At 37.2% G+C, this 25916-nt stretch overlaps 1 protein-coding gene across 3 annotated transcripts in view; it reads left to right on the top strand.

The window, feature by feature from the left end:
• Window positions 1–25916, top strand: part of RBKS (ribokinase) — a 76252-nt gene that overhangs the window by 19997 nt on the left and 30339 nt on the right. For all 3 annotated transcript variants that reach the window (XR_005562727.1, XM_039379117.1, XM_027748888.2), the window contains exons 3-6: window positions 5159–5222; window positions 7975–8037; window positions 14864–15028; window positions 20602–20693. Coding sequence is in view for 2 of the 3 variants with exons in the window: in XM_039379117.1 (XP_039235051.1) it covers window positions 5159–5222; window positions 7975–8037; window positions 14864–15028; window positions 20602–20693 (384 nt within the window). In the remaining variant the exon portion in view is untranslated. The remainder of the gene's footprint in view (window positions 1–5158; window positions 5223–7974; window positions 8038–14863; window positions 15029–20601; window positions 20694–25916) is intronic.

A 25916-nucleotide genomic window follows, 5' to 3' on the forward strand; every position in this document is an offset into this window, starting at 1 on the left:
TTTTTCTTATTTCAGCTATAAATTTAAGCATGGAGGAGGCTGTTTTAAGAACACTGCCAGAACCAGACTAGTTGGCAGGAATTGCATGTAGAGAAGGATTGCAAAACTTAGATTGATGTATCATGGAAAAGAGAATTGGAGAGACTTAGAGATGTTCAAAATTCAAGTAATCTTGATTAGCCCCTCCTCTTTATGTTCCCCACTGTTACAACAATCAGCACTTCAAATTTGAGGAGGAATGTAAAACTTTGTGCTTTGAGGGTTAAATCATTATCTCATTACCTGAGATTAAGACGACATGTTCATGTCCAAATTCTAGGGCCTTTGTGTGCTATGGGATATTTTTGCCTGCTTTTCTGAAACATCTGGTATACAGCAGTTCTAAAGAATGGCTCACAGACCATGGGGCTGATTCAAGTTGGCAGATGCTATATTCTTGCAATGCTTTTCTTTGATTTTTGTCATTAAACATTATAAGTTTTGAGTGATCATTACTACGGTTAAGATCAAATTTTCTCTCTCTGTTACTTTATTGTCTATCCTGTGCTAACTGTGGATGAAACTTCAAATTGACTGGACGTACTTTGGTTTTTACCATAGCTGGGGAGGATGCTAAATTTGTTGGATCATTGTCTGTCAGGGATTTTTTGAGAAGTACTGGAAGCATCTCAAGGAAGCCTTTCTCACTGGTTTTCCAATTCAATATTTAGACTAAAGAATGTTGGCTTTAAATCTAGATTACACCTGCAAGCATTTCTGTGGGTTGTTATCACTAGTTGTTCTACTGTGGGGTTTTTTTTTTATATTGGCAATGTTTGTGCTTCTGTGATATTGTGTATATTTGATCATCTTTGCATTCAAGAACGATCAGATTCAAGTACAAGATGAACTGGCAGTGAATTTCTTGCTAACATTTTCTGCTAAATGTTAAAGGGGTTTTTTTCCACTGCAAGTGTGAATTTTGCTTTATTTTTTAATGGTCTAGCCTTTGCTTGGTGCAATGGAAACATATGCATTCATAATAAAATCTAGTAGCTATTCTATTTTCTAATTTTTTTTTCAAAAACATATTTTTGTTATTTCAGTAAAATCTAGTCTCCTTTCTTTCTTTCTTTCTTTCTTTCTCTCTTTTCTTTCTTTCTTTCCTTCTTTCTTCTTTCTGTTGTGTATTTATTGGAGAAAAGAAACAGCAGAGAATGACTTGATATCTATAAATGTTACCAGGGGTTTTTTTTAATTTTAAAAGTTAATATTTAGTTTTTTAAAATGACACTTTATTACCTCACAAAATGGTCCTATCTCATAGAAGTCTCATATCATATACATTCTTCTATGTCTGCATTGGTCAATGAGACATAGTATAAACTTTCTTGCTGAATGAGTCTCTACAATTAAATTATTCTTACTTCAACAAATGATCTTAAGTATTCAGTGGTTCTTTAAGCCAGATTGCTCCTCATACACACATGCACATACTCTCTCACACACACACGCACAGTGCTCAGAAACGTGCTTCTGTTTTGGTCATATTTCCTGACATTTTTTATCCAGTAGAAGTGCAAGAGTTGCTCCTACAGTCTGAAGTTCAGGGAATGAAATCAGTATTAATACTAGACAGATGTTCTGTTGGAGTGTGGCATCCTCTTAGGAGAACTATAATTTAGACAGAGGATGTCCTCAACAAGAGTAGAGGTAGACATCTCTGACCAAGTGACAAGGCATTCTTCATACCTCAGAGCTTTAAGACACAAAAGGGCCAGTGATTGGTGAGGGTTTGAGAGAGAGAGTTTTAGAACTGCTTGCAGTTATGACTAGACATGCCACAGAATGCTGTGGAATTCAATGTAAAAACCAAGTACTGATTTTGGGTGGTGGAAATGCAAACAGTGCTTCCTGCTTGGATGTCTCTGCAAGCGGCCGCTGTTACTCTGAGTTATTGATACGTGTTACAGTAACAGTCTTCAATTTGCTCCCTACAGTAAAACAATGTACTGATGGAATAGTTACAGAGAAATGTGAAGGATTCCTGTCAGGGTACTAAAGGATCTAAGCAAATAAATAGATCACTCATGTTCATAAAAGAACACTGTTGCAGTACTGAAAAATCAACAGTGTTCTTGAGAGAATCCAAACTCCCCAAACTATTTGTTTTCTTTTTTCTTCTTGTCATGACTGTTACCAAAAAAATCTGTTAAACATCCTAGATTAAGGTGGTGGAGGGATGTTGGTCTGAAAGACATTGTATGTGCTGGAAAAGGTCCTGGTTTACTTCTGACAAACAATTTGGAATGATCTTCATTGTACATTGCTATCACCAGCCTGATATTGCATATACTAAATTCTGTTTAAGCCCCGGCTGCATTTGATTCTTACTTAGAAACAGGAAGTGCTGCATTACCATGCTATGTAGTCTTCTCTCTTTAGATGATCCATAAGCCAAATCTAAGTTAAAGTGCTGTAAACACGAATTCTCACTTCATTGTAAGAATATAGCTGTATCTCAGCTGCAGCCCAGAACATGATGGATATTTTCAGTGGTTTTTTTCCTTTTGTATAACTGTCTTATGCTTGTCTTTAGTACCTGTTTAATTCCCTAATGACAAGAAAGAGTAAACACTCCCAATAAAAAAGAGCATATAGAATAGACAAAAATGTCAAGAGATACATGTTTTTGTTGTAATTAATTTTCAGGTACAGATGAGTTTGATTCTCTAGGCTCCTAGAATTCTAGCTGTTATGATGCCAGCTCCACATGGAAAACACGGTCCTAAGCAGGGAAAACCCAGATTAAAAATACTGATGTAATTGCACTCATTCTGATATACCAACTGTGTGACCATAATGCTTGTGCAAATGGCTGTTGTTAAGAACTCAAGAAAGAAGAAATGCTATTTCAGTACATACAATGTTCTGTGGTCAGCAGACTAAGACATTTATTTTTCCATTCATCCAATACTTTATCTACCAGGGTCTGTACAATAGCAGAAAATATTTAAAACAATGTTATATAATTTGACATGGTCAGTACATATACCCCTAATCTAAAATGAGTCTGATGCTTAATCTTCTGTCTTTCTTAGGGGTAAAGCCTGAATGGAATGATAAAGCCCTTCAAATGCTCTAGGATTAACTGGGTTGGATGCTGATGAACTAACATGGAAAAAAGTTTCCAGAGGAAAAAATCCTCCATGGACACCCCTCCAAGGGCTTCCCTCTGGCACTGAGATGTCTCACTGCGGGCAAAAGTACTACGACTGATCTCAGCTGTTGCGACAGTTGAGCAGTAAGGGGTGTCTGTCAGTCACGTAGGACCCAGAGCTAAAGGAAGGAAGTTTCAGTTGAGATTTTGGAAAAGGGTTGTGAAATATTTTGTTGCTAAAATAATTGAGCAAATCCTGAGATTTGTTGTAGAAGCTTCGTAGTAGTGACGGAGGGAGAAGGTGATATCATCAGGTGGAACACATTCCGGTAGTACAGCTGTTAGGCTGCAGAGGTTAGCACAGCCTGGGTTTAAACTGCAGTCATCCAGCCTAGAGCAGTCAGAAGATGCAGCTTCTGACAACCCTCCCTGTCTGGCAAGCTGGGAGTAGTCAGAGATACAGAAATATTCTAATATGCAAACAATGAATAACACAGTGACCCAAGTAAATGTTGTTGGGTTGGGTTGGTTTTTTTTGTTTAGGTATTTGGTGATTTGTTGTGGTTTTTTTTTTGATGGTTGTTGTTAGGGTTTTTTTATGTGTTAGAGGAATGTTCCATCTAGTTAGACTATTCTGACCTAAATTGCTGTCTTCTTTTGTTGAAAGATTGGAACTATCCTTAATAATGCTTTAGGAAAACCCCTTATAGAAATTGTAGGAAATGAAAACATGTTTCAGATCATGGTTGTGCAATCAAATATGTGAGGGGAAGGATCATCCATCCCTGACACTTTAAATTTTAGAATTCTGAATCACAGGGCTTGATTCTTGTGATCACTACCTAGTACTCAGGCCTTCTCCAAGCTTTCTGAAGGACTGAGCTCATAAATAGACAAATTTCTGACAACCACCAGTAGAGGCAGTTGCTTTGTGCTTCTAGTAACTCAAGTACACTGCCAGCAGTGTAGTGCTGTTTTATGAGAAGATGGATTATTAGTTAGGGCTCCTCATGTAATTCCTTTATTGTCTAGACCCGTCACCAGGATCTTGATTTGACTCCTAATCTGAAAGATGTTTTTTTCTCTTGCAAAAATACTTCCTGTACCATTGGTTAGTCTTTGATACTGCTCAGATACACAACTCACTCTTGGACTTAGGAGCTATGCATGCTCAAAACAGGCTAAAAGTGGTGAATCAAAAGCTTTGTTGGCTTTCTAAATATATTTAATACGCTACTGTGACATTAAGCAAGTTGTACTATTTTGTTTTCTCCATATACCTCATCTCCTTTGTTCAGCTTGTATAATGTAACAAAAAGAAATTTGTATTAATCTGAATAAACAGCGAGCAGAATTCTGTTCAGCTAAAAGGATTAGTGGAGCTGAAATTACAAGCCTTTTAACTTGCTGCTAGAAAAACAATACACCATAACTTGACTCCCTAACTCAACTTGATCTGCTGTTGCTGGATAAAGAAAACAAAGAATGTTGAATTTGTAAACAGTACATTTAGTATTGAGAATTATAGAAATTGCCATATTTATCATCACTTTCTATCCTATAGCCACAGTTTGATATTTTTCCACCAAGGAAACTTGAAGTACAAAATTCAAAATATGAACTGCAATTAGGAAGGACACCAGAATTGCTGTCAAAATTTTCAATTCAAAGCTGAATAATTCAGTACACATCCAGATTTTACAATCCCTGGGAAGTTTCAATGTCAAAGGAGCACAGTGGTTGTACAACAAAACTGAAATGTAGTGACATGGGTGTAGGGGGAAATTTTGTAATAGGGGAGGAGAAAACTGCAGAACACTGTTCTTATTGTTTCTTAATACTATTGATACATTTTTACTATTACTTCTTAGTGTATTATTTGTTGATTAATAAGGCAAAAGGCTTCAACACAGAAAGTGTTGTATTCAAATTCCATTAGAGAATTCTGTTGTGTAAAGATGGTCTATCTATCCTCTCACCTTTCTGTAGAGAAAACCCATTCTTTTGTCTTTTGTATAGGTTGGGAAGGATTCCTTTGGCAATGATTATGTTGAAAATTTGAAGAAGAATGGTATTTCTACAGGTAAAATTTTACTTTAAAGAAACCTTTTTTACTATTTTTAAACTTTAAAAACCGATGGTGGAGGATTTATTATTTTATTGCCTTATTTGGATATATTTTACCATTCAGAATTATGCATAACTGTTTTGATGAATGAATATGGGTAAAAATACAGGACTTCTGAAACCAGCTGTACCACTAACAATAAAATGTAATGTTTTTACCTCTAAACCTCAGATGATTGCATCAGTGCAAGTCACCTGAAGATAACTTACTGATATGCAATTGTTTAGTCTGGCATTAATGATGATAATGCCTGGTGAGAAATTGAAAAATTCAGTCTGATTATTCATTCTCAATTTCATGTTGTGAAGGGAGGGATAGAGTGAAAATGCACTGGTAAACTCAGTACATCTCACCTTTGCTTTGTGAAATGACACATGCATCATTTTAGAGACTGCAGCTGGTGTTAGCACATGTACACACAAAAATCAATGTTAAAAGGCTTTCAGAAAAAGGGAAAATTAAGCAGCCACAGTCTTCTAGTGTCTTTGCACCTTTGTAACCCTAATTCTCTCTCTATTGCGTGCTGCCTAACTGTATGATCACATTTTTGTCTGCACAACTTGTCTCCTTTAGAGTGGACAAGGATGGACAGATGCAATCATTAAGTGGCTATTCAACATTCTGTTTATCTCTTCTGTTTAATGTGCAGCCACCAGCTTCATGTTCTGCATTATTCAAATCCTGCTTTACAGACAGAACTATCAGTATTTTGTGGGCTTTTTTATTATGCTTATCAGTTTAACATCTAAATATTTCACAAATGTATATACAGGTTTATTCTTTGCGTATCTTTCAACTTAGGTAAGAAAACCAGGCAAGGATACCATAAAAGCAGTGCCTGTTAGTGTACGGTTTTAAATCTTTCCAAAGCATGCCTACTTCATTAATAAAGTCTTTGATTGTGTAAATAAAGCAATTGTAATGCATAGCACTTAATGAAAATGCATATGCCACAAGAAACCTTGATGTGTTTTTTATTTAAATGATTACTCTTGCAATCTAAACATGAATTTTTAAATAGTCTTTATAGCAGCAAAAGAAAAGTATAGGGAAAAAAATTCAGAAATTCCACTGTATTGCAATTCATTGATACTTAGGTAGATCAGTTGAAGGTTTGGAGCATTTAGGTCCAAGGTACCAATTTCTGCTGATAATATCTCAGAATGGTGTTTGATTGCCACCTCCTGCATTGGTCAGCCCTGGAGAAAGACAGAATGTGCTGCTGGTGAGGCTGATCCAAGATCCCAACTTGCATTCCAGGATCTGGAGGCAGAGGTGATTCAGTGTGCACAGACCTTTTTGCTTAGGATGGTCTTATTTCAGTCCTGGGCCTTTCATCTCAGTTTAATCCTTGTCTAGCCTGTCCCTGTTGTTGAACATAAGGATACTGGTTACTGAATGAAAATGCTTGTTGTAATGCCAGTTCTGCTGGCTGTCATACCTTGGGTCCTTGTTGTATGTCTTCTTTGTTTATGTTGCTCTTATGTTTCCTAGTGCATCGCTGTACCACTTTCCTTTTCAATTCCAATTTAGTTTGTAATTTTCCCCTTTCCCTGTCGTCCCATCTTCCACAACCAATCAGCTACCAGTGTTGCTCAGACCATTTAGATCTTTGTTGATTTGTTGTTCCCTCTCCCACATTTGAACCGGGCAACTTGTTGGTCATGCTGCAAGAGCACTGAAAGTACAAAAGACACAAGTTCTCTGCTTTCAATTCCAGTGTGCAGACCGAGCTCATGGTGAAAAGAAGCTATAATTGCAAGGGAAGGTCTGCTCTGGCCCTGTAACTGAGCTAGACGAGGGTACCTCCAGGGCGAGTACCTGCAAGACTTCAGTAAAACCCGATGAGCCTGATGTTAGGTGTTTTTTCAGCCTTGTTCAAATTTGAGCAGATTGTAAAATTGGCCGCATCTTGAGAAAGAAGCCCACTTTTGCCCAGCATCAAGAACCTCTTCTAAAATGTTAGAATGCCCAGAGCTTCTCAAAGAAAAAGTCACCATAATTTGTCTCAAATGAAATAGTAAATTTTTTTCAAATACTGTTCTTGGGGAAGGAAAAAAAAAACCCTCAGCTTTTTGGACAGTTTTCTACTACAGTTCTACTGGTTTCTACTACCAGTTTCGGACCACTGGTTAATATTTGACAAATTTTCTGTAAATTGAAAACAAGTTCTTATAGTGATAAACATGGAACAATCTTTCTAACAGACAGTGCTGCCGGCCTCACTTCTAGTTAATTTATCTGAATAATAATTCAAAGAGGAAGCATATAGCCCCACCACTGCCTTCACAGCACATGTTAATATTACTGCTGAAATGCAAACCTACACAGAATTAAACACTGTTTTGTTTTATTATTTTCATTTTTCTCCAGCCTTGACTCTATTGTTTCATTGGATAAAAGAAGTACTTCCAAGTGGGAGTAGAGTGCCTGAGAAGGCTGTATAAATAACATGCTTTCTCTAAAGCAGCAATGTAGCCAAATTAAAGAATGTTGGACTCGCATTTCTGTTTTGTGGGTGTAAATTAACACTTTTTGTTGTTGTTAGCTTCTCTGGCATTGTTGCACATGAAAGAGTAATTAGCATTTTCAAATTGCTGGAGGTTATGGGTTCATTTCAGATTTAATTCAATTAAACTGCATCACATGCTATTGGTTGAAAGTAATGTATTGAACTAATGCATGCTCTAACTTTTCCCTTTCTTAGCATTTGTAGATCAGACTACAGATGCTGCTACTGGAACTGCTTCAATAATTGTCAACAGTGAAGGTACATATTTCTGCTCTGAATTGTCCTCTTTGTTCTGCCTCTGCAGCCGTAGAAGAAATGTTTGCCTTGTCACTGTTAGTTGTGGATTTTTTTTTCCAATTTTTCATTTTTTTCATTATTTTATTCACACTTCATTGCACTTATGTTTATTACGGGCGATGTTGTAGAATGAGATGCCTAAAAGCAGCAGAAACAGATGCTTACATTAGCAGTGTGATAGCCATAATTCAATCAGCCAACTGATCTATCTAGTTTAGATTGTCCTGAACACAGAGCGTATCGGAGTTAAAGCTCTCCTTTTCCACTACAACTTACTATAGAATCATTTTGGCTGAGAAAGACCTTTAAGATCATTGAGTCCAACCATTAACCCAACACTTCCAAGTCCATGACTAAACCATGGACTTAAGTGCTACATCTACATGTCTTTTCAATAACTTGAGTTGGTGACTCAACCACTTGTCTATGCAGCCTGTTCCAGTGCTTGACAGTCCTTTCAGTGAAGAAATTTTTCCTAATATCCAATCTAAATCTCCCCTGGCACAACTGGAGGCCATTTCCTCTAGTCCCATGAGGGAAGGGTTTGCCTCTTTAGGACACTGAGTCATTATGCCCTCAATCAGGAGAAGGAATTATCCTTAGTATAAGTAGAAATATTTATGTTGATCTTGTAATTTTAACACAATTCTTGATCCCAAGTTGCATCTGCAGTGATGAATACACAGTGAAATGGTATATTTGTTTTTTCCGTGTTAGTTTTCCTTAGCTTGTGCCTTTGCTCTAACATTACAGGGGAAGAAATAAAGATTTGGCTTGTTTTCATACTCTTTTTTCAAGATTGCTAAATTATTCTCAGAAAACTTTCTATCTTTTCTTCAAGCAAGTTGTGCTATTGAGAGCTCTTAAGAGAAGTATGTCTGGATCAAAATGTTAGAGCTCAGGACTGACAATGCTTATGCAAACATAACAATTTAAGTGTGGTTGAATTAGTTCAGTTCTGGTGCTAAGAGCCCTCATTTGAACAGTTACCACAGCTTAGCTGACACATCAACTTAACAATCTTCTGTGTAACCTGATGGTAGTACATTGGGCTACAGCTCAAAATGGGAAAGGAAGCATGACTGTTTACTCCAGCAGCAAATCTGGGAAGGAGCTGTGACTGAAGGCAAGTCTACACAGAAACATTCAGGAAAATTAGGCAGATTAGTTGGAGATGTGAGTTTAATTTTCCCTAAGTAAGATTGATCAAAGGCTTGCATGACAGCTCTAATTCAGAAATAAGGTAGCACTAATACATTGGATAACCTGGATACCTGCCTCCTAACTTCCACTTCCTTCTCTTGGTTTGGATCAGCAGGTAAATTACCAACAGCAATGCTTAACACTTCTTTCTTATGCCACATACAGTCCCTATGGCCATTGTAAATAGGAGAGATAGTGGGAATCCAGTATCACTCCCAGGCTTCACTGTTTTGTTCGTGTTTTGCATTAGGCTTTCCTGTCCAGAGCAGTTGAATAAGAACCAGTTTTATTACTTCCCGTATCATATGCATGGCCAGCTAAGATAAACATAGTCTAAACTTGAATGAGCAGAGGAGAACCTGTTATAATTTTAACACCATGAATTTTTCTGAAGGATAAGGGCAGAACAATCTTGTTGATATAAAACCTTTATAAGCACAGGAAAGGGAAATTGATTGTTCAGGGCCATGAGGTTCACAGTGGGATATCTTACATGTTAGTGACAGTGTGAAGGGTCTCTGATAGTCTTGTGATTCACATAGTAAAAGAATGATGCATAAATTCATGTAGTTTATGTGTTTGAGAAACTGAAAAATCCTATCTTAACACTGGCCTCAGATTCCATTTAAAATCTAGTAGAAGAACAAACCTGGTCAGAACTATGCTCTAAAGCAAACAGATGCACAGAATTGGTAATGGTTCTTGTTGTTACTTCTCCCCAAAACCATCTGGTGCCTGAATTGAGTAAATTGCAATAAAATAGCAGCACTTATGTGCTTTGCTGTTGCAAGAGACACTATTTTTTTCCTGTAGAAACCTGGTTGATTTGACCTAAACAGGTTTTACAGCACTTTTCAATGGGCTTGTCTGCACATGCATGTTTTACTGCAGTGGCTGTGCTGGCATAGCTGAAACACCACAGCATTGATTGGACTGAGGTAATTTCTGCTACTTCAAATTATACCTAAAAGGGAAGCATTTGAAACTGGGGTTGATGATGGTGTTTTGTGTTAAGACAATGAGGGACAAATAAAAAACATAGCTATCGTCTCTTTAAATTGCCGAGTTTTAATTGCTGTATTTTCACACACCTAATCTGCCCTTTTTCTTACCAGTTCTTTACAAATGCTGATACTTGGGAAACTTAAATCAGCTGAGTAATATCACAGGCAGAAGTAGGAGAGATACTCAAGAAGAGACTGTATGAGACTGTGATGTATGAGTGAAGGCAGAGGAAAAGAAAGCTGTAGAGAGCAGTCAGAGCAGAGGGAGAGCAGTAACAGCAGTTCCCTGTTGTTACCTCAGTATGTCTATCTAGCTGGTGCTGCAGAATTTGTGGGAAGATTTTTACTGGTTAGTGAATTGCACAACTGTAATTCACACACTATTGTAATTGGCAAAGTACTAAAAATTTGAAAATTATTGGGCACAGTTGATACTCTCAAAGTTGCATTATATTCTGTGGCAATACAGTATAGTTTCAATAAAAGATAGAGAGGTTAAATCTCTGCCTTAATGCAAAACGGTGAAGAGATGTTTAACAAGTTTATAGTGCTGCACTGGAAAGCGTGCAGTCCAGAGGTGCTGCAAGGTTCCCTCTGGATGGTCTCAGAAATCTGTCCAGAAGTCTTGCTGGAACTTTGCCTTCCTTTCAGTTTTCTCTTTCGTGCAACTACCTTTTCAGGTAAGTTTTGACTGAACACAAGCTTCAGTATTGTGGACCCTGTACAATTCAAATTTGTACTTTCTCTCTTAAGGATAAAAGTTGGTACATCCACCTGCTTTTCTTAACACATTTTCTTCGAGGTGCATCACACCACTTTGAACCCCAGGTTTTGTTTCCCCTTTCAGCCTGCCTCTTGCCACAAGCTCTGTCACTTAGCACACCTTCTGCTAACAGTGTGCTGTTGGGTGGTGAGAACTCCGTGAAGTGATGTGTTGTACTTTTACATACACTTGTAGGGAGGAAAAAACCCTCTTTATGGATAATTTTTTACATGAAGTTTATTGCAGCTTTGTCCATATCTGGTACTGACTGTTGATGGTGCCATTATGCTGGCCTGACAGGGCTAGAGGTTTGAACAAGTCAAACAGCTTCCACATGCATAGCAAAAATTCAGTGGAGGGACAACAGAGATTGGCAGGTCATGACTAAAGTTCTCTTGATTATTGCAAGTTAAGACATAAGGCTCACCTACTCAGAACACTATGAGATAACCCTCACTTGAGACAGGCATTGTGCTGACTTTATGATAAGGTTATTAATCATTCATGAACAGTGAATAGACATTATTTTGTAAGTAAGTGTACCTTCAGTACCAAAGCACTACTAGTATAGAAACATTCAAAATACATATTTAGATAAAGCTAAATAAACAAGGCAAACTTAGCATACATATGCCAGCTTGTTTGAATTATACTTTCCAAAGAGGAAAATCTTTGTTTTGAACCTTCGGGTTTGTGAAGAAATGTCACCTGAATTTTAGAGACTTTCTATTGACATTCATCATGAACTTGAATGTTTTGTGTAAAAGACTATTCAATACTTCTATCAAGTGGTTGCATAGAAATTATGATACTGTAACACACCCAAAACTTGCCCTCATATTCATGAACTGTGTGATTTGGCAGCAAATGCTTTTCTTATAACATTCTTTTCTGGTCACAAATGTAATCTTTTTTCTGTATGAATTATTATGCACAAGCTCTGCAGCTATTGTTACAATTGCACTGTTTGAGATTTTGGTGAATTCTTAGCACTACTGATGGGTTTTAGGCTCATCATCCAGTTTTAAAGAGTGATAGTTATTGCACTATGGTGTTTACTGGTTTGACACTGATTTTTCCACTGGCACTTCTCATCTGGTGGCATCTATAAAATGACCCTTGTAAAGGAAGTCTAGCTTGAGTTACCTGTCTTTCTAAGAAGTGACAGTATCAGGTTTAGAAGCCCAGCTGAGGACATGAGTATTTACATATGCAGCATTCATGCTGATTGTACCCAATCCCATCTGGTGTAAGCTTGTGCAAGTTATAAGCTTCATTTAGCTGTTATAGCTTATAGCAGTTGCGAATGTGGCCCTTAATATTCTAGCTGATGTCTGCAAAACTTAAAATTATATAGATGCTCCCATCGAAACTCAGAATTTTTAGTCTAAGAAAAGATATTTTAGAATTAATGGTAGTGCAGTCAGTATGTTGTTCTCATTCTTAGTGTAGGTAATGTTTTGCCACACTGGAGTGGTTTTAAAAGTTAGGTATAGAGCTTAAGGTTTTGCCTGGAGGTAACAGAGATACACAGACATTTCTGGACAATAGTTTTTCTCCTCCTCAAAAAGATATCTAAGATATGTAAGTCTAAAAATCCTCTGAAAATATTTATCTCTTCTCCTCGTTGAAGGAACCTAGAAAAATAATTTTTAGAGATTAGTTTTCTTAGACTTTTCTAGTATGTAAGATCTTTTTTTAAACTTAAAAAATTAGTTCATGTTGGACAAGATGAATCCCACCCCTCTTTGCCATCTGTCTTTAACTCTGTTGTCCCTGGTGCTGATTTCCCATCTGATTTCCCTGGCAAGAAATAATTGCTGTCAACAAAATGGTTGCTGTTAATACGAAATTTTGGTTTTTATTGTGAATGCATGGGTCCAGATTATGCCTTCATGCACCCTGGTGTAAGTTTGTGTGGACTGCTGACCTTCAGTTAGTGTGGTATATGCAGCTAAGGAGAGAATGGGGGGGATTGCCTCCAGATTGGGTTAAGCCTATCTGGATTATTGCACCGTAGTAGGTACTGCAGTTCCCTGGCAGGTTTGAAAGCAGACTCTATGTCTCTGACCTTCTGTAGTTACAAAGAAAAGCTTCAGACCGTGATCTAGTGCAGCATGGTCTACCTTCAATTTGCACATATGGGTTTGAGCAAACAGCCCTCCTTATCGCCTTGGGCCATTAGCTCTAAAGTCTAATAATAATATACATGTCAGTACAGCTAAAGAGTTCAGCAAGATAATGCAGCAAGACATGTGGATAGAGTCTGAGATTCTGGGAAGAACATAGTCCAGGCAGAAAATAAATAGATTTTTGTTCTACTGATTCCCTGCCTTTTGCTGTTTGCACTGCTGCACCCTATAAGCTTTCAAAATATATGCTTGGTAAAATAGGTGCAATTTGCCTTTGAATATTTTCTCAACAGGATTCAGATATCTTTGGTAACATTTACTTGTTGCAGAAGGTTTTTTTGTTTTCTTTTCTTTTGTTTTTTATCCAAGATGCCCATCATTGTCTGTTGAAAAGCAGGGCGTTGGCTTTAAGTGCTGAGGTTTTGCTTTTCATATGCAGCTGTTCTGTACCAAACCATTGACAGCAGAATTGCTTTGGAAAGCTTGGGTCCCTCCCTCTGAGCTCACTATATTATTCTTTCCATTGTTCTGCTTTCTTTTCAGAACATATTTAGGGAGAGAAGCTTTGCACGTTTCTTATTCAAAGGACTTTGAAGTCACATTCAACAAAAATAACGTATTTAAAAACATAAATATTTATTTGCAGAGTAATTCAGTTCATTACAGAATTGGTAGCCTTTAATGATTGGCAGTCCTTAAAGGAATCTTCAGCGGGGGCGGGCTGAGCCTGTAAATCAAGGAACAACTGACTTATTGAATTTAATACCTGAGTGATTAATAATAAATTTTAATTTGAAGGCACCCATGCCTGAAGGTCTCTAGGTGTTGTAATAGAGATTAAAAAGAGAAAGAAGCTGCAATAAAAGGTGATTTGTGTGTCTGAAGAAAAACAAAAGAATATTTGGAACCTCACCTAACTCTTACACAAACTACAGGAATGGAAAGGATCTTAGATGTGCTTTGAGACACTGCTGTGCTTCCACACGCGTAGCTTTGCTTAGACCATTCTATTGGCCAGCTTTAGGTGCAGAATAAGCTGTCGCCCACCTTCTTCACTCACTTCTGATAAAGCTCTCCTTAAACGCAGGCATCACCTCTCTGGGTTTTGGTGACAAGCTGCTTCTGGTTTTCATGATGGTTAGGAGCCCTAACTTAAATGTCTCAGGTAAATGGCACAAGCCTGCTTCTCTGAAATCTAGAGAACATGCATAATTTTTGTAGCTGTGTGAAATACTCTTTGTTCCCAGCTGATGGGAAAATTTTGGCATAGGAATTCAGTAATCACATTGATGCTTTTCTCTTCCAAATGCTACTGGAATATTTTAGGAAAATGGAAATATCAGCCCATGTATCCCCCATGTCCACTGTGACTAGTACAGTGCTTCTTTAGAGTTCATAGAAAACACCAAAATAAGACTGAGGAATGCCCATACACGATTTTTCCCAAAGAAATATATAATGCATTTTTTATGCAGTGCAGCATTCATTCGTCCATTGATCTTTTTAATTATCCTCTGAAATATTTGGATATTTGAAAATGTCAGCAATGCCTACATTTTTAGTGGGGATTTTTTTGGAAAGTAAATTGAAATACTCATCTTAAATGTATTGTAAAAAAATCAAGGAATTGTTTTACATACTTCATTGCAAAAGCTAATGTAAAAAGCACTTTATCTTCTCTTTAGGACAGAATGTTATTGTCATAGTCCCAGGAGCCAACCTGCTTTTAAATTCTGAAGACCTGAAGAGGGCTTCTGATGTCATCTGTAAAGCCAAAGTGCTTGTTTGCCAGCTAGAAATAACCCCTGCTGTTTCTCTTGAAGCTCTGAAAATGGCACGTGCCAGTGGAGGTAATGTGACATAAGCTATTCTGTCTCTTTCATTTGTGCTGCATGAAAAATATTCTTTATCGTGCTTTCTAAATAAAGATCCTGTGGTCTATTCTGGTTTCTGTCATACTAGTTTTATTTAGAATTGAAACAATAGCCAACAAATTCATGCTATGCTAATGAAAACTGAATTCAGTTTTAAAATTTTGCAGTGTTTACCTTGAATGGCAAATCAAGCCATATCCTTATAATCTCCTCCTATATGTCTGATGCTGCCTTTCCACCTACTTTCATGTGGTGACTAAATAAAGTATAATGTTGCAAGGTCAGGAGCTATAGGCCTGACTCTGGTATTATTCCAGAGCAGAACAAGGATAATGAGTGCAAGTCAGTAAAGTTCCACTCACAGTAAAGTAAATCAAATGACCTTAAACCCAGACTTATGTCTGTGTTCTCCTAGCATAGCAGTAGGTATGGCTGTGGTTTTCTATACAGTAGTTGACATCCTTAAAATAAAATAAAAATGTTTTTTCTTCTTAACTAAAATTCTTAGAGTGTGTCTGGGCATAGTGCCATTGAAGAGACACAGTCATGGTCTGTGAAATTATTAGTAAATTGTTACTGTACTGTACTTTTAAATGTAGGGCATTGTTCCTTCAGTGTAGCATATACGTAGATGAAACCTGACATTTTGCCTGAATAGGATGGGGTTTTGTTACCAACATAATGTTTTTGTTTTTTAAAATGCCTGTAATGCTTTTCAGTTACTCAAGCACAATTACCACAGTATTTAAACACTAAGTAAATAATTATGCAAGTGAGGCATCTATATGAGGTTTAAAAAATGTTTTTCCTATCTATCCAGAAGATAAGACTGGGAGGGGACAGCTCATAGCATGATCAGTCACGCAGTGGATCAGGGATGGAACTGGGATCAGAACTAGCTAGTTCCTTGCAGCTGGGCCAAGGCTTGCTCCAATAGATCACAACGTGCTGAGATTGTTGGCTCTTCAGTTCTCCTTCTGCAGCTATGATCTGTCGTGCACCTGTTGTGATCACTGGTGTTCATGCACTAGTGCAGATGTCAGAGCTTTATGCATCGTGTTCGTGGGTTCCGTGCCGATTTAAGCAACGTTGTTAGATGGGAGGCTGGGAGAGAGGGCCCTGAAACTGTGGAGGTAATAGTCATAAACTCCATGAACAGAACCGTGCATGGGGAAAAATTATTTGAATTTCTGTTCGAAATGTCAAAACTGGGTTTGTGCAACTCTAAATAAAAATTGAAAACTTTAAGAACTGAGTAGCACTTGAAATGCTTAAAATTCCAGGGACAGGGGGGTGGGAGGGGCAGGAGGAGGGAGGACACGGAACAGAACTTACTATATATTTTCATTATGTTTTATGAAAATGGATAAAAGCATTCTTAATCTAGTGGTTAATGGACTATAGTTGAGCCATGAATCAATATCCATGACTTATTATGTCTACTTCTAACTCTATGCACAGATTTGGCAAGATGCTTCACACTTCTGTCACCCTCCTATGGCAAGATGCCAGCCTGTGACAGAAGAAAAGATAGGATTTTTTTAAACGCAATTGAAAAAATTCAAACCTGATACATGAAACAGGAAGGCGAGCATTTGGCAGCCGTAGACAGCACAATATATCGAGAAAAGATAGTAGTCAACTGTGGGCCAGCTATAGTTCTGTGCTGTCAGCATGCTATCATTGTGCAGCTCTTCTATCAGGAAAGTTTGGTTGCTTCTGCTTTAAAGCAATAAGCTACACATGGTCAAATGGCATGTGCCATCAAATCTAAGTAAACAGCTGAGTTTGTGGCACTGTAAAAATCTATCCGTAGCCAACAGTAAATTTTTAATGTAGTTTCCCTTCTTTTAGCCTGCAATAGCCTCATGTATAATGTAGTACTGCATGTTAGGATGTGCACTTGCCTATTTTTGTTTAAAACAGATGCATATCCAGATGCCTCAAACCTCTGTTTCAATGGGTTTTTTGCTTGTTTTTCTTCATTCTTACTGAAAGAAATAAACAAAAGCGAGAAAGAATATGATCACACTAGCAAGAACTCTTTGGTTCTCTTCAGTGAACATCATCTGGATCTATAAGCTAGAGAGAGACATCTCATGGCTCAAGGATGGAAGGAAGGAAGGAAGGGAGGAAGGATTGTGAAGTAGGTATAAACTGTAGTGGAAATCTGACTGGACTAGTAGAGGGTTTTAGTGGCTGATGGTGAGAAGCTGCTGCTGCTTCCAAGGGGGGGATCACTTCACTGATGGGCAAAATGTTATTGTATATCAAAGTCTGTAAAATAGTTTTTGGGCTTCTGTAAAGACAGACTCCTTTAAAGATGGCCGATAATGCCATACGAGTGGCATATTCATATAGCCTATTAATACTTTAGTGAAGAATGAGCTGGAAGCAGCCTCAGTTACTAAGATTCCATGTCACTTGCAAGTAAAGGATCTATTTTTCAGATGCTTCAACTTTTTTATCTTGGTCTGCAATTTTTCATATCAGCTGTTTGTCTGTCATTAAACTTTTTGTGATTTCTGCCAAAGCACTGTGGCTGCAGAAACCAAGCAATGGAAAATGCCTCCCACCCTACCTCCTTTAAATTTTGGATACTGGCTGCCTTAAAATTTACTTTAGACTTGATAGCAAGGGAGCTTTCTTTTAAAGCTAAGCCTTTATGATGGTACATAAACCTACATGATTTTAACTGTATTATCTGCCTTTGGAAAATAAGTACCTCTCACACAGACTTCACAAAATTGTTAAGGTCTTCACAGCTAGCTTCTCCCAAGAGTCTGTCCACACAGGTAGTTGTCCATTTGGGCAGCATGAGTGTAATTCCTGAATCTGGTTTTAGGCAACTTCTTTTTTACTGTTAAAAATCTGTTTTAGACTCAGGAAGCACAGAGCAGGAGCTTGCTTGATTTAAATACAGAAAAGACAAAGCTGGACGGTAATGCTGGGAAGGGAGAGTAGATTTCAGACAAGGGAAATGTAGGAGGGATTTGCTTGATTTTTGGGGGTGGCAGAGGAAGAAGGAAGGGAGAAGCTGAAAGGGGAACAAAATTGGAACAAAGATGAGGATTTGTTGAATAGAGATTGGAATATGGGTATAGAGGCAGGGAGTAGGCTGTGGCACTGGAAGTGGGAATCAGAAAGCAGAGAGGGGGTGTAAAGAGATACAATGTGAAATTTGAGTGGAAAAGGTTACAGTTGCATAGTTCCTATGCAAGGAGGCATAAAGACAAAAAGTAGGTGAGGAGAATGAGTCTTGGAAAAGGGAGAGAAGTGGATGAGCTCGAGCAGAGGGCCCATGGGAATCGCATGTGATTTAACAAGACCAAGTGCAAGGTGCTGCACCTGGGTCAGGGCAACCCCAGTATCAGCACAGGCTGGGGGATGAACAGACCAAGAGCAGCTCTGCCAAGGGGTTGGGGGTGCTGGTGGATGAGAGACTGGACATGACACAGCAGTGTGCGCTTGCAGGCCAGAAAGCCAGTCGTGTCCTGGTCTGCATCCAAAGCAGCATGACCAGCAGGGCAAGGGATGTAATTCTGCCCCTCTACTGTGCTCTGGTGAGACCTCACCTGGAGTACTGTGTCCATCTCTGGGGTCCTTAGAACAGGAAGGACATTGACCTGTTGGACCAAGTCCAGAGAAGGGCCTCCAAGATAATTAGGGGAATGGAGCACCTCTCCTATGAGGAAAGACTAAGAGAATTGGGATTGGTCAGCCTGGAAAAGAGAAAGCTTTGGGGTGACCTAATTGCGGCCTTCCAGTACCTGAAGGGAGCCTACAAAAAAAATGAAAGAAACTTTTAACAAGAACATGGAGTGACAGGACAAAGGGGAATGGCCGTCCAACACTCAGGCCATTGTATGATTCTGTAATTCTATGAAAGATTTTGGGCAGAAAATTTGGTGTTCCTCAGGAGAACCAAACGGAGCACCCTCTTCTTCACAGCCTGAAAGAAGATTTTAAGGTTCCTCTATCTCCTCTGCTCAGCAGATATTAAATATGGGAGAAAACTAGTAGTAGTATATTATACCCTGTTCATGATAAGTATTACTTAAAACCCAAGTTGGAACACTTCCAGTGCTGCTCCTGACCTGTGTATATGTTGGTATGATACCACATGACATAGTTTGTTTTCCAGTTATATGCTGTTAGTTTGTTTTACCTAGGAAAGTATACCTTAAAGATTTGTGTTTTAGAAAACTTTATTAGGGTTGCAGTTCAGAAAATAGGAAATGCAAGAGTTAAGGTTGCCTGTGAAACCTTAATTTGTCTCCTTTCTGCATATGTATTATGTTGCAGTCTTTAATTATGTGATCACATGCTGTTTTTCAGTGGTATGTGATCATATAATTAAAGAGTTTATTATAATACATACTGTATTGTAATAATATAAGGGAGCCAAATTAAGATTTCATTGGAGCTTTTAATCCTGGCATTTTCCAACTTCTGAGTACAAGTCTTTGTCACTTTAATACTCTTTTAAACGAGGCAGGTAGAGGGGCATGATAAAGTTGTACAGTCAAGGGCTAAAACTTGCAGAGTATTGATCACCTAACTTCTAAACTTCTTGGTACTCAGATTTTGGAAGTCTCTGCGCATCTTTGTCTTTTAGGGCATTAACTGAGATTCAGAAGCATTCAGGATGTCTGACAATTATGTGATATAGCTTACAGTCTAAATATGTGTTCAGGACTGAAAATTTATGCATCTAAATTGGAAGATTTGGTCAATTACTATAAGGAATATTTCTGAAGTAAGTGTATGCTTTATTTAAAAATGATGGCCTTGTGGTTAAGACACAAGTATTAATCATAAAATTGGCAAAGTGAGAATCCAAGGCTGCAGACTTCCTGTGTTAGCAGTGAGTAAGTCACACTGTCCTCATGACAAACCTTTTCTGCTGTTACAAGGGGCCTTAGGCTACTACTCTTTAAAGTTAGGTTAACTAACATATTCTACCACGTGTTAAGTTTAGGTCTGGCTCAGCCAGATAGCATATTAAAAATATACAGTGCCTTGTCTACGCTACAGTTTTATAATGTGGCAGTTTGAACAAGTTAGGTAACACATTCGGAAGCATGTTTAACTCCTTGTCTGGACATGCCCTTCATTACTCCATAACCCATGATTCTTCATGTACAGAACTAAGATAACCACGCTGAAAAAATTCTAGAACTAAATCAGTTCTTGTGAAACTTATTAATATCCTGGAAGAAGCACCATCAGTTAAACGAATTGCGTGACTGTTTAAGGATTTTTTTCTCTCTTTTTTTAATTTAATAATTTCTTGGCTATTTTTTCTGTTACTCTTCTGTCACATTCCCATCATTACAGGTGCCTGCACATGAATTAGAATGGAACTTCAAAATAAATAAAGTTTTTAGCTGTTGTATAAAATGAGGACATGGAAACTGAGAATCATTTGTATGTTAATAATAAACACTGGGGGCTGTGAATTAAACACAATGGTGTTTCAAGTGATGATTTACGAATCTAAACCGCTACAAATTTAGACTTTCTTTTTCTTTTTTTTCTTTTTCCAGTAAAGACTTTATTTAATCCAGCTCCAGCCCTTGCTGACCTAGATCCACAGTTTTATATCTATTCTGATATCTTCTGCTGCAATGAAACTGAGGTAATGGTCATATCTCATATTAAAGGAGTCTTAAGCAGTAAAATATCAGAGAGATACTCTTCTTAGAAATGCAGCATAGGGAGCAGGAAAATTGAGCCATGCTCCTCTTACATAGGACTTTTGGAGGTGACAGATTTGATTTCTGATATAAACAACAAAGAGAGGTGTTCTAGAATACCTTTAGCTTGCACTCAAAATTAAATTAGTTGTCTGCAGCAGGAAAGTTGGGTCTAAACCTTCTTACAAGTAGATCAGAAAAACGGATCCATGAAAGAACACTTTTAAAATGTTATCAATGAGTGGTAAATATTAAAATAGTCCCTTGATATGATTAGCAGGAATGCACTAACCATAGTGTTTTGACAGTTTTAAACTCTCTTGCCAGGAGGTGATGCACGCATGCTGCAGTTGATGGTTAATAGTAGCTTCATATGCCTCTTCCTGTCAGATCTGTTTCCAGTGAATCTATTTTCTGGCCTTCAACTGTATGTTTTCTGTTTTGGGGTTTTTTTCCCCCTCCTTTCCCTCTCTTTTCTAATTCAAGTGTGTTATTTCTCCCAAAGGAAATTATTTTTGTCACAAGAGACAAATTAAGCTCATCTCATAAGCCCTTTGTTTAAATTTCCTATTTACTAGCATTAGGCATGCTGTGTTCCTTCTCCTCACCCTCTCTTTATATAAACAGGAATGTAGGAGAAGTAACCTAGTGGATAGAAGACATGCCTTGGTCATAGTTTAAGTTATCTACAAGAAACATGATTTCTTCAATGAACATGATACCTTTGGGTGGAAGGTAGGGCAAAGAGCTAAGAGAAAAACATGGCCCTGCTTACTTACAGCACTTTTTGTCTGATGACAATGTCAGTCAGAGTAAGCTCTTCAAGACTCAATTACCCTCTTTTGAAACTTCCGTTAAACTCCATGACAAACCGTATCAGAAGTTCTCAGTCCACGAGTCTTCTAACATTTAAGAGTCAGTCTAAGTAACCCAAAAGGACATCTGAATTTTATTCTGGAATGTTTTATTATGCGTCTGCCATGCTCAGATACTACAGAGAATTCAGGAATTAGCAAAACAGCAAGGTGAGAGATGCCATGGCTCTTCAGGTCTCTGGAAGCCAAAGTTTCCAGGATTACTGGCAGTGACACAATTTGCAGCTCAGACACTGTCCAACAGCTATCCGAACTCAATTCTATGTGATGAAGAGGACACCCCTACTCTCCCAATATTTAGTAAATGTCATTTTTTGTTTGCTTTTTTTCATAATGCCACTAGTTAATTTCTTTTCCCCTGTGAAAACTTATCTCCCATATGTTAGAAGCAAAACTTTGTTTTTCATTTCTTGTCTATTCGTGACTTTTCTCTCATTGCTCTTTGCAACACACATGTTAAAGCTTTCCCTTTGTTGTATTTTATTGCTAGAGGACAGTCTTGAAAGAGACATTCTTAGAGAAGTGTAGTTTGCTGGAGCCAGGGTGCATTATTATTATTACCACCACATGGAGAAAAGAAAATTACTTCTATTTGGAGAACAAGAAATACAGGTGTATAATTATAATAGATCCCTGCTCACTCATCTGCCTTTCCTGCAGAGCTGGGGTACAGTTTGCATTCTTTTCTGCTATTTTCTTTTAAAAAATAATTACCATGTGAAGATAGCTGGGATCACTGTAAGCAAGTCAGGCACAGAAATATATTCCCTACTGTTGATGAAACTCATCTCTTCTGAATTTATGGAGATGCTAGACCTATAGAAGTTCCTGCCAACCGTATCATGGCAGCACAGATCCAAGTGTAGGATTCCTATTCTGAGAACAAGAATGGCACATAAGTACCTTTGCTTTTAACAATAACCTTTTCAAACTTTGCATTGAAATCAATTACGTTAGCATGAATGTAATAATCAATTTTGTTTGATTTCATGCTCTCTGTGTGTCTGACTTGTATTGAACTGATTTTCAGGGATGAACTATTGCCATTGTTCCTTTCTTTTTGCTGAGAAAAGAGGAAAATGAAGCATTTGGTTTTCTTATGTCACAAGTTTGAAAGTTGTTTTTTTAGTAATTGTTTTATGTTCATATGCCATCTGTTTTCTGTTTTCTTTCATGACTTGCTTTAATTTCAGATCTTTGTAATGAATACACTCGAGAGGTTTGATATGGAGATAAATGTTTACATACCCAAGTAAAGGTTACCAGTCACATCTTTGTATGGCACTTAAAAGCAACAAGTTGATTCTACAAATCCTAAAGATAATTCTAATTTTTTCAGCTTTATCCATTCAACTAACTAGATATGCATTTCCTTCATCTTCTTAAATCAGAGAGTACTGAAGACTTTAATGATCCCAAACATATATAGGGAAAAGATCTTTTTACTTTTTTTTTTTTTAAATTTCCCTCAGTATCTACTGGCAGTCACAGTTATAAAAGAGCATTTGGATAAGATGGACCTTTACTCTGAGAAAATGGTCATTCTTTTGGATTTTTTAAAATTATTATTCTCTTTGGCTGAATTATTGAATGCCCTGCTTACAACTGCTTTCCTGAGATGTTCTGTTCCAGCTCCATTGCCCCTTCTGCTTGTAATTTCTACGTCTCAAATAGCTTACTTCTAGCCAAAATCCTATTTATGTTCCTGCCTTACACCTTTTGGGATCTTTTATTTTTTATTTGGTATTTTTAGGTATTACCAGAAAAAAAAAATTGTGTATTTCTTCTTTATCTTCAGTAAGTATTTTAAATAGTTAATAAACCATCCTGGGTTTAAAGATGAACTCTTTAGAGCTACCCAGTTCAACTGCTTCTAAGACATTCTTTTTAGCACATGTGTGTGCTAAGACAAGATTAAGTTTACACAGACTTTTTTTTAATTGATTGGTTTGCATTTCTTAGTAATTTACATTTACAACTATTTATCACAGTTTTACCAAAATGTCCCTATCTTTGTTGTTCACCAAGAACTACTTTTATATTATAAAATCCTATGGTTTGCAGATAATATGTGAACAGTATGTTTGAAACAGAAATTGTGTTGGCTATAGAACAGAACACCAGCCATTTAGCTTGAGACATCTCATACACTGTGTGGAGTGTTTCTATTATTAAAGATGAGAAAAAGGGGGTAGTCCTTGTGATGAGCTGAATTATTACTGAATCAGAAGTTTCTGTTATTTACAGCCATGAAGGTCAGGGGGGTTTATCTGCAGTGCCTTTGTCAAGGAATAGAAGTTTAAATGTGTCAGCTGTAGTGTCAGCCACGGGATGTCGGTTGCCAAACATGCGAATATCAAATACAACATCAACACTTTATACTCCATCCTTCATTAAATGCTTTAGGATTTAATGAAATCACATGTGGTATCTGGTATAACAGCACAGCTTGTTCTTATGGATTTATGTGCTGGAGAGAAGCAAACAGAATTACTCTATCAGTGAATTATCTACCATTAGTTTGTCTAAAAGGCTCTTCACAAGCTGTTCTTTTCACTCTTGCTTGTTGCAATAACAATTTTCTTTATGTCTGACATTACTTTCTTTTTATGTGGTTCCTGAAAAAAAAAAAAGTCAGAACAAATCTTGCAAGGTTATCAGCTCTTTCTTTGCTTAGCCTGTAGTTCAGTTTTATCTTTTCCCAGAAAGATCAAACTTGTTGAGACTAGTTTGTTAATTCCCAGATGTAGCACAGCCTAATCCCCGAGGTTTGTGCAGGAATGTGCTAGTTCTCCATTCCCTTAATTCTTCTAATGAAAAATAAATGTATCCAATGTCATCTTGGTGAAAACTAATGGTTGTTCTTTTCAGTCATCTATAAATGTTGAAAACGAGACAACCTTCTACAAGATGAGCTCTTTGGAATACTTACCATTTTTTTCCCACGTATTTGTGTGATTCCTTGCTGCAGATGGCTCTAGGCATAACCACAATGTCAATACAGTTCACGTCTTGTTTTTCTTATTTGGTGTGTACATGCAGTTACACAGCCTTGCAGGTTAGGAACCAAAATACATTGCACATCAGCGATTTCAATTTGATCCTAAATGTTTTGAAGAAAGCTGCTTCTCCATTCAAAGAATACTGAGGAGCCCTTCAGGAGAAGGAAAACTCCTAAACAGTTGCAGTAAATGACTAAGTTTGTCAAACTGTTTTTAATGCAAAGCTGGGAACTGCTTTCTCCCCAATGTAAAGGAGGTATCAGGCTTGTAACATAAAGGCGGCCTAGCAAAGATTTAATTAAATGGTAGCAGAATACTTTGGAGTTTCAGCAGTAGAAAGCAGCACAACTAAATGTAAGTGGAATTGCTAGTTTTGTTAAATAACGCTGCAAGATATACAAAAATAATAAAGAAAAATAGATACTTTCTTACTGTTTCTTTTTAAGTGTTACTGTCTACTGCCAGAAGCTAGATCATTTTTTGGAAGAAATATTAGTAAGGTAAATTTTTATTAGTATGTCCAAAATCAAGAGACAATATTGACTTTTGGAAGATTCAGAAAATATCAGGTTTTTAAAACTATATCTATAGTCTGGGATAAGGACATTTAAGATACTGCTTATTAGTATAGAGACATTAATACTAAGGATAATCTTTTTAAAGAAAATATAATTGATATCTTTAGTAGTCAAAACAAAAACAGGTCCTTTTATAAAGTATTATAAATAAAGTATTTCATAATATCTCTTGAATTTGCCTTTTCTCTTTTAAGTAATGGAGAACTACTATTCTGCCATTACAAAGAAGTAGCCAGCAATTCACAGTATATTTTAATTCCAACTTTGTTCTAAACCTGATTTTATCAGTCACTGGAAACTATGAAATTTCCCATATTTAGTCTAAAATGAAAGATGTTACTTTTGGGAGAGAAGGGAATAGCTTCAGGCTAATTCATTTCAATCAGCTTTTAATTATTCTAGTATGATAAGTATTTCTGCCTGTATGTACGTAAAAATTTTATAATTTGAAACAACTGGAACTAGCTTGGCTTGTGGCCTGATCTTGCAATTGGTTATACACCAAATCTATTGTACTGCTTCTCTGAGACTGTTCACATGTGTTAGAATTAATGAGATTGAGTTCTTATTTTGTCATTCTCAAAGAAATCTGCTAAGGTACGAGCCAAGTTTGTAGCCAACTGGCTTGCTGTGTTTAAATATTTAAAATTAAAAATATTTTAAATTATCATATGTAGTTTTAGATGGATTAGCCTTAAAACTGGAACAGT

The sequence above is a fragment of the Pipra filicauda genome, unplaced genomic scaffold, assembly GCF_003945595.2.
Source record: "Pipra filicauda isolate LSUMZ 115617 unplaced genomic scaffold, ASM394559v2 scaffold156_size1729456_pilon, whole genome shotgun sequence".
Lineage (NCBI taxonomy): Eukaryota > Metazoa > Chordata > Aves > Passeriformes > Pipridae > Pipra > Pipra filicauda.